The following is a 16162-nucleotide window of genomic DNA, read 5'->3' on the forward strand; positions in this document are numbered from 1 at the left end:
CCCTCATTACATGTTGTGTATTTAACCCTCTGTTCCCCCCATGTCTTTGTGCGGAATTGTTTATTGTAAGTGCATGTGCACGTTTTCTCTGGTGTGCGACGGGTTTTGTACCCATTTGTTTGTTGTTCTGGATTCCGGTGGGTTTTATGAATTAAACTGCTCCGTTCATTACCCAGTTTTGATCTCCTGCGCCTGACTTCCCTGCCGCCAGTTGCACGCTCCCTTACACATACCCATAACATGATATAGCCACCACTATGTTTGAAATTATGGAGAGAGGTACTCTGTAATGTTTTGTATTGGATTTGCCCTAAATGTAACACTTTGTATTCAGGACAAAAAGTTTAATTCCTTGTTGCAAACAGGATGCATGTTTTTGATTTTTTTTTTCTTTACAGGCATCCTTTTTTTACTCTGTCAATTAGGTTAGTATTGTGGAGCAACAACTAAGTTGTTGTGCCATCCTCAGTTTTCTCCTATCACAGCCATTAAACTCTGTAACTGGTTTAAATTAACACTGGCCTCACTGTGAAATCTCTGTGCGGTTTCCTTCCTCTACAGCAACTGAGTTAGTAAGGAGGCCTGTATCTTTGTAGTGACAGAGTGTATTAATAAACCAAAGTGTGATTAATAACTTCACCATGTTCAAAGGGATATTCAATTTCTGTTTTTAATTGTATTTTTACCCTCCTTTGCCAGGCATTGGAAAACCTCCCTGTTCTTTGCGTTTGAAATTCACTGCTCGACTGAGGGACATTACAGTTAATTGTATGTGTTGGGTACAGAGATGAGGTAATCATTCAAAAATCATGTTAGACACTATTATTGCACACAGAGTGAGTCCATGCAAATTGTTATGTGACTTGTTAAGCACATTTTTACTCCTGAACTGATTTCCATAACAAAGGTAATGAATACTTATAGACTCAAGACAATTTATTTTTGCTTTTCATATTTTGTTATTTTGTAAAAATGTCAAAAAGCAAAACTCCATTTTGACATTATGGGGTATTGTGTGTAGGCCAGTGACAAGAAAAACTACATTTAATACATTTTAATTTCAGGCTGTATCATAGCAAAATGTGGAAAGGGGGAGTGAATCATTTCTGAAGTGTTAGCTAAAAGGGTTCAAGTTAGGGTTAGGGCAAGGGTTAGCTAAAAGGGTTAAAGTTAGGGTTAGGGCAAGGGTTAGCTAAAAGGGTTAAAGTTAGGGTTAGGGCAAGGGTTAGCTAAAAGGGTTAAAGTTAGGGTTAGGGCAAGGGTTAGCTAAAAGGGTTAAAGTTAGGGTTAGGGCAAGGGTTAGCTAAAAGGGTTAAAGTTAGGGTTAGGGCAAGGGTTAGCTAAAATGGTTAAAGTTAGGGTTAGGGCAAGGGTTAGCTAAAAGGGTTAAAGCCAGGATTAGGGCAAGTGTTAGCTAAAAGGGTTAAAGCCAGGGTTAGGGGAAGTGTTTAAAAAAAATAGTAAGTAGTTGAAAAGTTGCTAATGTTGTCCATGATGAGATTTGAACACACAACCTCTAGGTTGCTAGACATTCATGTTATGCATTTACCCACCCTGCCATAAGTAACCTTCTGTCTTATGTAACCATACCAAACATAAAATATCAGACTAATTTAAGTGTCCAGGATTTAAGTTCACCATGTTACGTCTAGTCTATGAGACCAGTCTGGTTTAAACTTATATATAGATGGACTTATATGAGGATTTGTACGCAAGCGACTATTTTGACCAGTAGAGGGCACTGAATTATATGGAATGTAGGCTAATTTACAATGAGAAGAACATTTAGAGGACTATTTACATGATATATTGTAAGAATTGTCTTTAGCCATTCTAGCAGAACAGACCAACACAGACCAAAAAAAAACATTCTGTCAGGGAAGACCTGCAAAACAAACTGTTTACTGGATGTCCCTGTTTTGCTTACATAGGTCTGTCAGTCTGTCATAACTCAGAGGAGATGCAGATCTGTAGGACATTCATAAAAACTATTTATCTTTCTCTCTCTGTCTCTGTTTCTGTCTCTCTTTCTCTTTCGGCTGTTTGGGTTGTATTTCCTCATTTCAACTCTGGATGCTTTAACAAACATTTTCAGTCAGTGCTCTTTGATTTGTTTGCGGGTGTGGTGTTTATAGGCTGATAATCTCTGCAAAAAGTCAAAATTCCACATTACTTATTTTCCTGTCATTCTCTGTGTCCATGGTGAAAACAAAAGGCTGTGACTTTGAAACCAATGCTGTTAGTCTGCCTGAGTAATGTACAGAAAGACCATGATGATGATGGTGATGATGATGATGATGATGATGATAGCAGGCCATCTATGCTGTAGCTCAGCGTGTAAACCGATCTAAACCTCTGTCAGACAGGCCCATGCTTTATCCTTTAACAGGCAGGTGGCTGGAGATAGAGATGGTCTCTAAATATCTTGTACGTGAAGGAAAAATGTCCAGGTAAAGCCAACTATTTCTTTCTGTAATTCCTCCCATAATACAATGTTGCAAAAAAAATTATGACATGGAAATCCATGTTATTAGGTCTATGATGCTGGCCAAATGCAGGCTTTCTGTTTAGTGCCAAGTGTCTGTCCAGGAGAGGACATTTAACACATGATTTAGGTTAAAAAGACAAATAATGTAATCAATGAGCATGTGTATATATTGGAATAGCTCCATATGGACCCACTATATACTTCACGTTGCATGGCCAGTCAGACATGCAGTAAAAAGGTTACAGAAATGTGTCACATTAGCCTGGTTTCCACCTCACAGGAGACTGCCGCCATACTCAATGAGCTGATCCACTGTCTGTATATTAGGTGGAAAGACAATCAAGCTTAACTCAAGCTTAGATTTCTCTAAGATTTATTTAACAATGGCAAGAATTATATATTTTTAAATTACATTATTATGTTCCGTTATGTTCTGGAAGTTCCAGTGATAAGATGAACCTGCAACTGGAAATGCCTGAGTGGTGAAATAGACCTTCCAAAGTGTTCTGTGTGTCTTCTCTTCAATAGTTTACCTTGCTCCCACCGTGATAATGTAAACACTATGTATGGCTGGCTGCCAGAGAGATAGAAGCCTTGCTCAATACTGCAGCTGTTACCATAAACATAAATTCCTCCACCCAGTAGAATAAATAAGAGTTCTTCAGCTACTGGTATGCAGCTTTGAGAAAACAGTTTTGATAGCGGAGGTGGAGGAGACGGGTAATGATATCTAAATCTGTGTAGAGAGCAGCATGAGTCAATAAGATGTGGGAGAGACCACTTACAAGTAGGTTACACACGTACATTGATTCAGTGATGTTTTTTGAGTTTTGAGGTCATTTATTTGGCCAATTGAGTAGAAAGGAAAGTGCACTATCATTCTCTCATTCCAATGCCAGGAGATTCAACGCCTCCTCTAACTCCTCTGACTCAATACTTCCCTAAAACACTTCTCATTTTTAATGAACAGACACAACCACCCGACTTTGGTGCTGTTACAAGGTTTTTTATTATTATGGGTGGGCAAAATATGTGGTTTTTAGCCTTGGGGTTCAGCCAATCTACTCAGCATAAGTCTGGAGTACAGAATCTTCTCTGCCTATGGGAGAAGTGGCATAATATCCCAGCTACATTAGTGGTCACAGAGGTTATAAGTCCCACAGTTCCTCCTGGTGTTAAACACTGCATGGAGCCCAGGACTGGTGGTGACGGCAGTACGTCATGCGGGGGCAGAGCAAGAGACAGGAAGAGACAGAAATTAGCATGTTTGAGAAACAGACAGAGAAATTTGCCATCTCGTCAAGATGATGTTACCCATGTTCCCCCAGCTACACACAGTTTTCCCAAACAGTCTACCCACAATGCTAGTTAAAAGCTACTTGACATTGCTGACAACAGAAAGTTTAAATGTCACACTGTCTTTGAAGTTCCGGTAAGATACCTCCCAATATGTGTAACTAACCTGACTTCTAGTCTAGTCTTAAAGTTTACCTTGCAATGTTGGTATGATAAAACTGTCAGAAATACAGTCGATATCAAGTGATAATGAATAAAAGAGACAGGTTTAGATTACAATAAATCCACCAATGACAAAAATCCACCATCATCCATTATTTGTGGTGGCAGGTAGCCTAGTGGTTAGAGCACTGGGCCAGTAACCGAAAGGTTGCTAAATTGAATCCCTGAGCTGACAAGGTAAAAATCTGTCATCTGCCCCTGAACAAGGCAGTTAACCCACTGTCCCTATAGCTGTCACTGTAAATAAGAATTTGTTCTGAACTGACTTGCCAAGTTAATTTAAAAAATCTAGACAAATTGTTTGTTTGGATCTAGTCAAGTATGTCTGTGTAACTATGGTCACACTTCCATAATCCTGTGCATCAACATCTTGTGATTCACTGTTTAAAGGGAAATGACTCACAGAAAACAGATGGAAAAAAATAAAAGTCTGGACATATAAACTCTGAAAACACTTCTCTCAACTCAAACTCTCAACCACACCACGTCTAAAGATCTCCAATTCTCTGCTACCCCTATTATCCGCTAAAGCAGTGAGTTCATGGTGGACCATCTGATATTTTACAGACATAACGACAAACCAAGTTCCACTTATAGAAGCCATCGTCATCGAGAGGGACATAACTAGATAATGTTTCTATTTGTGTAACAGCTTGCAAATTCTGGATGAAAGTACAGCATCTCTATAGCAGCGTCACAGGCAGTGCAGTACACTGACAATGGAAGTGCACCATTTATCTAGTTGTTTCTGGCATCTGTATCAAATACTACCTTGATAGAGGGCTAGCACTTCAAAGGAACAGGGTGTGTGACATTTTAGTGCCACAGTGCAGTGTGATGTTTGAGGCATGCACTTTCTAGGACATTGTTATTCAGACACTATTTTTTCCCCAGTTGAAATATGCAGTGTTGAAGTGTTTTATTCACCACATACCATATGTGTGCTGTTGTGTTACTTTGTTATGGTCACCTGCGGACTGCAAATATCCATTTATCATATTGCGCATGGAGCAGTTGTCAACCAATTTAAGAGGTGCTCTTAAACAACATAACATAAGGTGGCTGAAATAAAGTAGCCGGTTGGTCTCAACAAAGACTGATAATCAGTTTTTAAGTGGGACTAATTAAGGGAAGTGTAATTTGTTTGCAACATTCGAGTAGTAAGAATCTCAGAAGAGATAGACAGGCCAATGTTGTAGGGAAATGAGAGTGTCCATTCTCTTGCAAGGCTGAGCATTTATTGATGGCCCATAAAGAACGGTACGCCATAGGATGTATTTGATGCACTGAGAGCATACACTAACCAGAGTTGACTGACAATGATGAAGAGTGTTAGGGGTCATTCTGAAAGTCAATGAATGAACTGATGGAAATTCACAATTTGAGAAACCCATTATATAATGATTGGCAATTTACATTCATGAATAGAATTTCCAGATCTGAAACTATGATCAGTGTCTTAAGTGGATTTCCAATCAATTCAGTTCAGTTGCTGGATAAAAATGTTAGTGTTAATTTGTAAACAATTCCCAAGCCATATTCTATTTATAAACCATTGATTTCTAATATAATGCATGATCATATCTTGCTATAGCAAGCCATATACGTTTTTAATTTAGAGTATCCCGCTCAACTCCATATCTGTTGACATGGCTTAGAGGAGAGACAAAGATCAGTCATAAACACCAGATGGGGCAATACGTGAATGGCACTGTTAAACCATTAAATCTGATGAGCCAATCCATCTAAGAGGATATCTGATTTCCAGCTTTTCGTCAACTTTTGAGATGAACTCTTTTTAAGAGGAAAGGGCAGAGAAACGTGGAGGCCATTTTTGCTAGACCAGGAAGTCTGGTATGACACCAGTGGAATATTAGATTGTATGGTGGTGTGTTGAAGCCTACTATGGGCCCCCACCACATGTATGACCTGTCATATGAGACAGACAGTGGGGGGAATAAGGTGGCGCCAAGACCTTTGGTAGTGTGACAGATGAGCCTGTTATTGTGTTAGCACCATTGGCCACATGGTCTCTAAGAAAAAAAAAGTTAGTTTTTTTACAGCGGACTCCATTTATGAGACCCAATACAAGTCACATACTGTACAGTCCATTAAATCACCGGCTGAAGAACACGGGTTGAAAAATACCCCTTGCACACTACAAATTTGGCATAAAACAACAAACATAACCGTGAACAAGAATGCCCTTGTCTGAGCTGGTAGTCCGTGTGAGTAATGGTCACTGCCAAAAGAGAGTGGTCATTGACCTCTGAGTCGACCCCTACATGAGGAGGACAGCCACTACCAGACAATGTGTAGTAATGCTAATTGCTGAATATATTTGCAGGAAGTGCAGCAGCATCATTCAGATGGAGAGACACCAAGATCACTCTGCTTTGGGTCAATATAAAACCTATTTAGTTGATGCTAATGCATGGTCTTTTTACATCAGCAGATGTCAGAAAATGCTTATACAGAAGAGCTTAGAGATAGAGAGGGAGTCGAAACAGCAAGTCTGGGAAAAGGGAGAGAGGGAGAGAGAGACAGAGAGAGAGAGAGAGAGAGAGAGAGAGATAGGAGAATTAGAGGGAGCATACCTAAGATCACACAGAATAAGATCACACCAGATAAGACAGGAGAATTACACCAGATAGGTCAGGCCGACCCTAGCCCCCCGGCACATATATAGTACCAGTCAAAAGTTTGGACACACCTATTAATTGAAGGGTTTTTCTTTATTTGTACTATTTTCTATATTGTAGAATAATAGTGAAGACATCAAAACTATGAAATAACACATGAAATCAAATCAAATTGTATTGGTCACATGCACATGGTTAGCAGATGTTAATGCGAGTGTAGCGAAAGTAGTAACCAAAAAAGTGTTAAACAAATCAAAATATGTTACATTTTTTAAACTATCCACCCCAGAACTTTGAAAGTTTCTTCAAGTGCAGTCACAAAAACCATTAAGAGCTATAATGAAACTGGCTCTCATGAGGACAGCCACAGGAAAGGAAGATCCAGTTACCTCTACTGCAGATGATAAGTTCAATAGAATTACCAGCCTCTGAAATTGCAGCCTAAATAAATGCTTCACAGAGTTCAAGTGACAGACACATCTCAACATAAACTGTTCAGAGGAGACTCCGTGAATCAGGCCTTCATGGTCGAATTGCTGTAAAGAAACCACTACTAAAGGACACCAATAAGAATAAGAGACTTGCTTGGGCAAAGAAACACGAGAAATTTACATTAGACCGGTGGAAATCTGTCCTTTGGTCTGATGAGTACAAATGAGAGATTTTTGGTTCCAACTGCTGTGTCTTTGTGAGATGCAGAGTAGGTGAACAGATGATCTAGGCATGTTTGGTTCCCACCGTGAAGCATGGAGTAGGAGGTTTGATGGTGTGGTGGTGCTTTACTTTGATGGTGACACTGTCAGTGATTTGTTTAGAATTGAAGGCACACTTAAAAAGCATGGCTACCACAGCATTCTGCAGCAATACGCCATCCCATCTGGTTTGCGCATAGTGGGACTATTATTTGTTTTTCAACAGGACAATGTGTAAGGCTGTGTAAGGGCTATTTGACAAAGAAGCAGAATGATGGACTGCTGCATTAGAAGACCTGGCCTCCACAATCACCTGACCTCTACCCAATTGAGATGGTTTGGGATGATTGGACCGCAGTGTGAAGAATAAGCAGCCAACAAGTGCTCAGCATATGTGGGAACTCCTTCAAGACTGTAGGAAAAGCATTCCTCGTGAAGCTGGTTGAGAGAATGCCAAGGGTGTGCAAAGCTGTCATCAGGTCAAAGGGTGGCTACTTTAAAGAATCAAATTATAAAATATATTTGTATTTGTTTAAAACCTTTTTGGTTACTACATGATTCGATATATGTTATTTCATAGTTTTGATCTCCTCACTATTGTTCTACAATGTAGAAAATAGTAAAAATTAAGAAAAACCCTTGAATGAGTAGGTGTGTCCAAACGTATGACTGTTACTGTACTACTGCAGCACAGACAGTGGAGACTGAGAAGGGGGGGATAACACTGTGGCCCCGTCCAAAGTTACCCGCGTAAAGGGCCAACCAGGCAGGATATGACCCCACCCACTTTGCCAAAGCACAGCTCCCACACCACCAAAGGGATATTAACAGACCACTAACTTACTACCCTGAGACAAGGCCGATTATAAACTGGATAGTTCGAGCCCTGAATGCTGATTGGCTGACAGCCGTGGTATATCTGACCGTATATCACGGGTATGACAAAACATTTATTTTTACTGCTCTAATTAGGTTGGTAATCAGATTATAATAGCAATAAGGCACATCGGGGGTTTGTGGTATATGGCCAACATACCATGGCTAAGGGCTGTATCCAGGCGCTCTGCGATGCGTCGTGCCTAAGAACAGCCCTTAGTTGTGGTATATTGGCCATATACCAGACCCCCTCGTGCCTTGCTTAAGTATAGCCCTAGGCCGAGGACAGGAAGGATGGGAGAGTGCGAGTAAGCCAGTGGCTCAGTCCCCATAATAGGGTCAGAGGCGGAGAATTCCTGTGGAGAGAGGGGAGCCGGCCAGGCAGAGACAGCAAGGTTGGTTCGTCACTCCATTCACCTTCGCACCCCTGGGCCAGACTGCGCTCAATCATAGGACCTACTGAAGAGATGAGTCTTCAGTAAAGAGTTAAAGGTTGAGACAAAGTCTGCTTCTCTCACATGGATCTGCAGACCACATAAAAATGTTGCTCTATAGGAGAAAGCACTGCCTCCAGCTGTTTGCTCAGAAATTCTAGGACAATAAGGAGGCCTGCGTCTTGTGACAGTAGCATACGTGTAGGTATGTACAGCATGACCAAATCGGAGAGATAGATAGGAGCAAGTCCATGTAATGCTTTGCAGGTTCGCAGTAAAATCTTGAAATCAGCCTCATCCTTAACAGTAAGCCAGTGTAGAGAGGCTAGCACTGGAGTAATATGATCGTTTTTTTGGTTTTAGTCAAGATTCAAGCAGCCATATTTAGCTGAATTTTTTTTTGTGCCTTATACGGGTAGCCAGACAGTAGAGCATTGCTGTAGTCTAATCTTGAAGTGACAAAAGCACGGATTAGCTTTTTTGCATAATTTTGGGACAAAAAGTTTCATATTTTTTCAATGTTACAAAGATGGAAAAGGCTGCTCTTGAAATATTTGTTATATGTTTGTCCATTACAGAACAGTGCAAGTTGGATCTTAACTGTGGAAAAGCTCTTAGTATTCGATAAATGCCAAGATAAATGCAAATACTTGACAATGCAGGACAAGAGGCCAGGCATGTGAATGACATAAACAGAATTATTTACAGCGGTGACTTACTTCATTTACAGCAGTGCATCTCCAATTGACTTTCTGTGCAGGAATGCCTGTTTAGGCCTAGGCCTTGGAATTTGGACTCTATCACCTTATAATTTGAATAAACCAATACTTCACTTTGCACCTTGAACCTTGCCTCGTGCTGTGACATGACTATAAAAACAGATGACCAACATTACCTCTTCCACAGAGGGACTTTTTCATCTGTTTGATTGAAGGAGCCTAATGTATTTAAAATAGTGATGGCATCATTACTGTGTTGGGATCGCAAATCATGTTGAATGTACACACTGCATTATGCACTTCTTCTCATATCTCATATGCATATCTTTCAACAACAACATTAAAGTTCAAACACCCAATCAATTAGAAAAGTGCTATTCCAGTTACCTCTGATTATCTTGGAGTATGTGAACCGACCGACCGACCACACACTCACACACACACGCACGCACGCACGCACGCACACACACACACCCACACACACACACACACACACACACACACTTGTAATGGATCATTGTTTTGTGCTCTGACCTCGACCCTTGATTGTGATCTTCCTTATTGTTTCACGGCCTTGCTGTTCCCCTCTGATGATACCCCACCCTGTTTGGATTCAAGGTTGTTCACAGAGGGATATTAGATTTACAACATGCCTAAAACGCAATCCAGCCATGAATGTACAGAAAACAATCAAGTGGTTTAGGTCTACATTGACACTAAATAAGAGCTTGGTATGTAGGCTTAACTCTCGTGTAAGTCATTGTGTGTGGCAAATGTTTCATTTGTCCTTCCCGGCATTAGTAATGAATTAGTAAAGATTTATTGTTTTAAGCAACTCAAGTTCAGAGTTTGTTTTCTTTCTCAGTAATGCTAGGTTGTGGTAGGATGACCAAAACAACAGCTGGGATGTCAGTAGATATCCAAACACACTTATATATATATACACTTATATATCGAGGGGAATTCCATCAAAGTTCTATGAAAATTAGAGTATGAGATAGGGCAGAAATTATAAACAAGATAAACCAGACACAATTTAAGTTAATTGGGGGAAGAGGGAACAAAAAAATGCACAGATTTTGAGTGACATCACTTCCATGATGGACTCCCTCCTTTAAGAGAATAAGTCAGAGCCGACCCCAGGGTAGAGGAGCCTGGAACACTGCGGGGAAACGTCTAGACTGGGCTGACCAGACGCACGGCACATCTGGATTTACACTTAGACCAGAGGACTCCTGCTCCAGTCAACAAGGTTTGTAAAATGAAGTACTGTATCGTTAACATGTATAACATAGATTTGTCACTAATGCAAGAAAATGATAAAATGAGTGGAGAGTTATATCACAGTATATTTGCTGTTCAGATCATATTTAGGGTAAACTGGATTGAATTGCTGCCTCTCCTCTCATTTTCGAATCCAACTTAGAAAAAAGAAGATTGTTTGTGTTGTCAGACTTTTTGACAGACAAAAAGGAGAGCACGTTCTGTGGCTAAACTCTAAAACTCCTCAAACAGATTGAGGGATGTGAACGATAATATGTGGTTGACAGCGTGGGGAGAGAGGCAGTTTTTTCAATAATCTCTTAATACCTCATATTGAAGGGATTTCTTCTCTATAAAAAAAAGTAAATTAGCATTCGGTGCACAGATACAGATTTATGTTTATTTTTGAGCAAATAATATGTGTACCACTCCTCCAGCAGCACAGATGTATAAGATTTTATTGCACGCCTTTTCAAAGAATGTTGGGGCTGTTTTTGTCATAAGTCGCAGCCAATGATGATACTGATGTACAACAGTAAAAAGATAAGTATTGCAATCATAATGCTGAGAATAATTATGGGGCAATGTGGCTCCCAAATATTTTCATGACAAGAGATATTGATCCTCACTTTAACTTTCATGAATATTTTATCTTTCGCTACCTGAGCGTTTTTTTATTTCCGGTCTAAGTATATGATATTTACAAGAAATGCACATAAAGATATGCATAATGAATAGCACACTGAAACAACCACTTAGCCACTTGTACAGTACTTTAATAAGACAACTTCCTTATGATGACTTGCAGACACAGTGTCTCAGAATAAATAATACAAAAAAGTCACATTGTGGAGCAGGGAAGTTCCGTATTCTGTTGAGTTATAAACCACATGAGTCGCAGCTCCCATCACCACAAGTGCATGAGGACTGGATGTTATGACACAATCAGCATGACCATGTGACTAACATACTAGATTATACAGTAACCTTTATAAATTAATGCCTACTGAGAGTCACCTGTCCAGGAACGGTATCTGCCATGTACCCCCCCCCCCTTGAACAATCCCAGTTACATTTACACAACATATTTCTCTACAGCTCCAAAATGGACATGATCACCAACTCTACAGACATGACAGGAAGGAACAGTACCAATACCAGTCACTGTCCATTCGCTGAGGAGTGGGACTGGCTCCACACCATGCAACCGGGCTACATCCTGGCCATCAGTGTCCTGGGGATTCTAGGTAATGTCTTTGTCCTGTTGGTCTTCTGCCTGCATAAGAAGGCCTGCACCGTAGCAGAGATCTACCTGAGTAACCTGGCCGCCGCTGACCTGCTCCTGGTCTCCTGCCTCCCCTTCTGGGCCGTCAACGTGGCCAACGGCTTCAACTGGCCCTTCGGCCCCCTGCTGTGTCGCCTGGTCAACGTGGGCATCAAGATGAATGTCTACTGCAGTATCTACTTCCTGGTTCTAGTCAGTGTGGACCGCTATGTGGCGCTAGTGCATACGATGAGCCACGGGAGGATGAGGAGGCCCTCCTACGCCAAGCTGGGCTGTTTGTTAGTGTGGGGCTTCGGGCTGCTCCTGGGCACCCCGACCATGCTCTTCAGAGCGGTGAAGTGGGTTCCAGACTTCGAGGTGACCGCCTGCTTTCTGGACTATCCCAGTCCCAAGATGGAGCTGGTGTTCAACGTGACGCTCATCGTGTTTGGGTTTGCCATCCCTGTGTCGGTGATCTCCTACTGCACCTGTCAGATCATCCAAGCCCTGAAGAACCAGGCCATGGAGAGATTCAACACGGAGCACACGGAGAGGAAGGCCACTTTGCTGGTGCTGTCTGTTCTCCTGGCCTTCCTACTCTGCTGGGTGCCATTCCACCTGGTCACTGCTCTGGATGTCCTCCTGAGGGCAGCGGACATCTCAGGCTGCAACCTCAGCAACAGTCTGGATATCTGCAACCAGGTGTTTACCTACCTGGCCTTCTTCAACAGCGTGCTCAACCCAGTCCTCTACGTGATTGTGGGGAAGAACTTCAGGAAGAAAGTAATGGAGGTGTTCGAACAGTTGTCTATGAGGAAGAAAATGGCCACCGGGTCACAACGGTCACAGCTGTCTTCCACGCTCAAAACGCTGGCTTGAGTTTGAGGAACTAAAAGGGAACTAGTTATATTACTTTTATCTCTATGACAGAATTTGACACTTCAGCACCCCGCCCTCAGTTGACTGCATTTTATACTAATAACCTTAATAGAATCAATGTGCTTTTACTTAAAAGCCATGCTTAAGTTTAGAATTTATTTATCAGTAATGTGTTTTTTAGGAGGGCTGTTTATTCTAATTCAGTGCAATATAAATGAATATATTGTTTTCTGTGAAATAAGCTGTGTAAATAGAATCTACCGATTGTGTTCTAGAAACGAGTCAGAATTGACTAGAAATGTATATAGAACAGTTGTCAACTTTGTGTTACTTTTGAGAACATTATTGAAGTAAAAAACTAACCATGGCTGTCTTGTGGAATCATTTGAAATACATGTCAATGTCAGACAACCTAAAACAAGACCCAGAGACTCCCGGTGAACCCTGGGTAAGTGATTTATGATGTTTTCTCTGACTAAATGTCTGGATGGCTACATTAGTGAATGTGTCACAGACTTTCCAGTGGTGACACAAGTTGTGTTCCTTTGTGTGGGAGGAGAACGTTACTCTCTCTTATTATGTTTTTTCCAAACCCCAACTTCATTGGCTAGACATGTTGTCAGGAGTGACTGTGGTCAGGGGCACACCCCCAGTTTGTCCCCAAAGTATAGTTGGTCGTGCCAAACAGGAAATCAATGTTTTGAGTGCACTGTAAAAAAATATATATATATATATACCAGTACCCATTAGAGGTGTTTTCTTGATTTTAACTGTTTTCTACATTGTAGAATAATAGTGAAAACATCCAAACTATGAAACAACACATATGGAATCATGGAGCAACTAAAAAGTGTTAAACAAATCAAAATATATGTTATATTTGAGATTCTTCAAAGTAGCCACCCTTTGCCTTGATGACAGCCTTGCACACTCTTGGCATTCTCTTAACCAGCTTCATGAGGTAGTCACCTGGAATGCATTTAAATTAACAGGTGTGCCTTGTTAAAAGTTATTTTGTGGAATTTCTTTCCTTCTTAAATCATTTGAGCAGTTGTGTTGTGACAAGGTAGGGGTGGTATACAGAAGATAACCCTGTTTGGTAAAAGACCAAGTCCATATTAGGGCAAAAACAGCTCAAATAAGCAAAGAGAAACGACAGTCCAACTTTAAGACACAACATTTTCCGGATTGACTGACCTTCAAGAACTTTGAACGTTTCTTCAAGTGCAGTCGCAAAAAACATCAAGCGCTATGATAAAACTGTCTCTCATGAGGACCGCCACAGGAATGGAAGACCCAGAGTTACCTTTACTGCAGAGGATAAGTTCATTAGAGTTACCAGCCTCGGAAATTGCAGCCTAACTAAATGCTTTACAGAGTTCAAGAAACAGACACATCTCAACATCAACTGTTCAGAGGAGACTGCGAGAATCAGGCCTTCATTATTGAATTGCTGCAAAGAAACCACTACTAAACAGACACCAATAAGAAGAAAAGACTTGCTTGGGCCCAGAAATCTGTCCTTTGGTCTGATGAGTTCAAATTTGGTAGGTTAACGGATGATCTCCGCATGTGTGGTTCCCACCGTGAAGCATGGAGGTGTGATGGTGTGGGGGTGCTTTGCTGGTGACACTGTCTGTGATTTATTTAGAATTCAAGGCACACTTAACCAGCATGGCTACCACAGCATTCTGCAGTGATATGCCATCCCATCTGGTTTGCGCATAGTGGGACTATCATTTGTTTTTCAACAGAACAATGACCCAACAAACCTCCAGGCTGTGTAAGGTCTATTTGACCAAAAATGAGAGTGATGGACTGCTGCCTTAGATGACCTGGCCTTGGGATGGTTTGGGATGAGTTGGACCGCAGAGTGAAGGAAAAGCAGCCAACCAGTGCTCAGCATATGTGGGAACTCCTTCAAGATTGTTGGAAAAGAATTCCAGGTGAAGCAGGTTGAAGGAATGTCAAGAGTGTTCAAAGCTGTCACCAGGGCAAAGGGTGGAAAAATGGCACACAGAGGTGATAGCTGCTGTTTTACGGGCTCCTAACCAATTGCTATTTTGTAAATTTTTTTGCATTGTTTGTAACTAATTTTGTACATAATGTTGCTGCTACTGTCTCTTATGACCAAAACAGCTTCTGGACATCAGAACAGGGATTGTTCACCTCGAACTGGAGGAAGATATTTTCTTTAATGAGTTTGACGCGAAGACCAAACCCAAATCAACATCATCCGCGTGCCTTCTGAGAATTATTCGGCGAGTGAACAAACCACCACTACCCTCTGTATTATTGGCCAACCGGGAATCATTGGGAAAAAAACTGGACGATCTACGATTAAGACTATCCTACCAATGGGAAATTAAAAAACGTAATATTTTGTGTTTCGCCAAGACTTGGCTGAACGACGACACGGATAATATAGTGCTGGCTGTCTTCTCTGTGTTTCGGCAGGACAGAGCAGCTACGTCTGGTAAGACGAGGGGCAGGGGTGTGTGTCTATTTGTCATTAACTGCTGGTGCACGATGTCTAACATTAAAGAAGTCTCAAGGTATTGCTCGCCTGAGGTAGAATAGCTCATGATCAGCTGTACTCTACACAATCTACCAAAATAGTTCACATCTATATTATTCATAGTCATCCATTTACCAACACAAACCGATGCTGGCACTAAGACCTTACTCAACAAGCTGTATAAGTCCATAATCAAACAAGAAACTGCTCATCCAGAAGTGGAGCTCCTCGTGGCCGGGGACTTTAATTCAGGCAAACTTAAATCTGTTAGATTTCATTTCTAGCAGCATGTCACATGTGCAACCAGAGGGAAAAAAAACATTCTAGACCACCTTTACTCCACACACAGAGACGCATACAAAGCTCTCCCTCACCCTCCATTTGGCAAATCTGACCATAATTATATCCTCCTGATTCCTGCTTACAAGCAAAAACTAAAGTAAGAAGTACCAGTAACTTGCTCAATACAGAAGTGGTCAGATGACGCAGATGCTATGTTACAGGACTGTTTTGCTAGCACAGATACGAAAATATTCCAGGATTCATCCAATGGCATTGAGGAGAATATCACCTCAGTCACTGGCTTCATCAATAAGTGCATCGACGATGTCGTCCTCACAGTGACCGTACGTACATATTCCAACCAGAAGCCATGGATTAAAGGCAACATCCACACCGAGCAAATGGCTAGAGCTTCAGCTATCAAGGAGCGGGACACTAATCCGGAAGCTTATAAGAAATCCCGCTATGCCCTCAGACGAACCATCAAACAGGCAAAGCATCAATACAGGGCTAAGATTGAATCCTACTACACTGACTCTGATGCTTCTCGGGGTGCTACAAGCTGCCCAGTGGCACGAACCTACCAG

The 16162-nt window shown here is 41.3% G+C and overlaps 1 protein-coding gene across 1 annotated transcript; it reads left to right on the top strand.

The window, feature by feature from the left end:
* The first annotated feature begins 10508 nt into the window (after positions 1-10508).
* On the top strand, positions 10509-13142 carry bdkrb2 (bradykinin receptor B2). Its single transcript, XM_020499858.2, has 2 exons — positions 10509-10621; positions 11731-13142. The coding sequence occupies exon 2, from the start codon at positions 11738-11740 to the stop codon at positions 12773-12775; it is 1038 nt and encodes a 345-aa protein (XP_020355447.1). The 5' UTR covers positions 10509-10621; positions 11731-11737; the 3' UTR covers positions 12776-13142.
* The last annotated feature ends 3020 nt before the right edge of the window (positions 13143-16162 follow it).

This window comes from Oncorhynchus kisutch, linkage group LG14 (genome assembly GCF_002021735.2).
Source record: "Oncorhynchus kisutch isolate 150728-3 linkage group LG14, Okis_V2, whole genome shotgun sequence".
In the NCBI taxonomy this organism is placed as follows: Eukaryota; Metazoa; Chordata; class Actinopteri; order Salmoniformes; family Salmonidae; genus Oncorhynchus; species Oncorhynchus kisutch.

Coding starts and splice junctions, on each gene's coding strand:
- bdkrb2 (XM_020499858.2), top strand. CDS start 11,738: ATGGACATGATCACCAACTCTACAGACATGACAGGAAGGAACAGTACC.